Source organism: Austrofundulus limnaeus, unplaced genomic scaffold, assembly GCF_001266775.1.
Source record: "Austrofundulus limnaeus strain Quisiro unplaced genomic scaffold, Austrofundulus_limnaeus-1.0 Scaffold315, whole genome shotgun sequence".
Classification (NCBI taxonomy): Eukaryota; Metazoa; Chordata; class Actinopteri; order Cyprinodontiformes; family Rivulidae; genus Austrofundulus; species Austrofundulus limnaeus.
In genome coordinates, this window is record NW_013952717.1 from 709,624 (window position 1) to 711,090 (window position 1,467).

At 39.4% G+C, this 1,467-nt stretch overlaps 1 protein-coding gene across 1 annotated transcript in view; it reads right to left on the bottom strand.

Annotated features, from left to right (window-relative positions):
• Nucleotides 1–1,423, bottom strand: part of LOC106527204 (uncharacterized) — a 19,390-nt gene extending 17,967 nt beyond the window's left edge. Inside the window, exon 1 of the mRNA XM_014022008.1 lies at nt 1,043–1,423. Within this exon, the coding sequence (XP_013877462.1) occupies nt 1,043–1,067 (25 nt within the window). The 5' untranslated portion in view covers nt 1,068–1,423. The remainder of the gene's footprint in view (nt 1–1,042) is intronic.
• Between the last annotated feature and the right edge of the window lie 44 nt (nt 1,424–1,467).

Here is a 1,467-nt window from a genome sequence, read left to right on the forward strand (position 1 = left end):
ATTATTACTTATTAATAAATTATTATTATATTTATTATTATTTATACTTTTTTAACTAAATCATATAAAAAGTATGATTATATCAGGCAGCAACATTAAAACTAAGGAGATGTAATATAATGTAAATTTGTCTGATAGTGACCTGAAAAACATACTGGATGAAATAAATTATGAAAACTGTTGACCCATCTAACCCTGGTACCCTCCTCATCCTCCGTCACAGTTCAACACAAARAACTGGATTCTACTGAACAATTAAYCTCAGTTAATGTTTGACACTGAAGAACAGATCTGTTATGACACGTTCAGAACCTGCAGCRTTTATGAACACGTTTATTTCAACAGAGAAAAAAAACATTTTAAAATGAAAAACATTTAAAATACGATTTAGATTCTGAACTACAAACATTAGAAAATCAGCCTGGTTGCTTTTTATTAAACTAATCCTTTTTAATTCAACATTTACTGAACATTTTCAGTTTCTGATTGAATCTTTAGTTTGTTYAATCAACAGTTTTGTTTGCTGGAACCAACTCTGCTTCAAACACGCAGTCGATTTAAGGCTTTTCTAACTTTTCTCTGAACGTTTCACTCTCCTGTTTCAAACCTCTTCTTCATTTGGTGAAACTTTTCTCCACCTGAAGAAGAACATCGGCACAGCCTGGGTGCACCTTCATGTGATATTTGAGATGAGCGTTCTGATTAAAAGATTTTCCACAGTTTCTACAAACAAATGGCTTCTCTCCTGTGTGGATCATCGCATGTCGTCTACAGAGCCAACTGGACGTAAATTTCTTTTCACAGAATTCGCAAGAAAATGGCTTCTCCCCAGTGTGGAGCCTCAAATGATTGACTAAATGATTATAATCTGAGAGGTTTCTCCCACAGGTGGGACAACAATACATCAGTTTACCAGAGTCCTGGTTCCAGACTCTGTGGACCTTCACATGACTGATCTGCAGTGATTTCTCTAAAAACATTTCTCCACAGATCACACAAGGAAACAGCCTCTCAGATGTTGCTGATTGGTCTGCTTGGTTACCATGATGACCCTCTGTGTGATCCATCTTCTCATCTGACCCTGAATCCTGGTCCTGGTCCTCAGGTCCAGCAGAACTCTGAGAGATGAGCTGCTCTTTGTCTGGTTCTGGTTCACTTTCTTCATATAAAACAGTCACCAGAACCGGATCAGTCTCCTGCTTCAGGTGGAGCTGATCTTCATCCTGATTGGTGCAGAGCCCATCATCCTCTACTTTGATCTGTGGAAGTTCTGGTTCCTCCTGGTTCAGGCTGTAGTTCCTCTCCTGCTTGTAGAGCTGCTGGTCCTTGAGGATCAGTGCCTCGTGGCCCAATTCCTGTTGAGGGACTGAAGGACAAAAAGAGAAAAGTTCAGGGGTCAGGTTTATAAAACTGGCGTACGCACAATTTGAGCCCAGAAACTTGCGTACGCCACTTTTTACGCCAAGG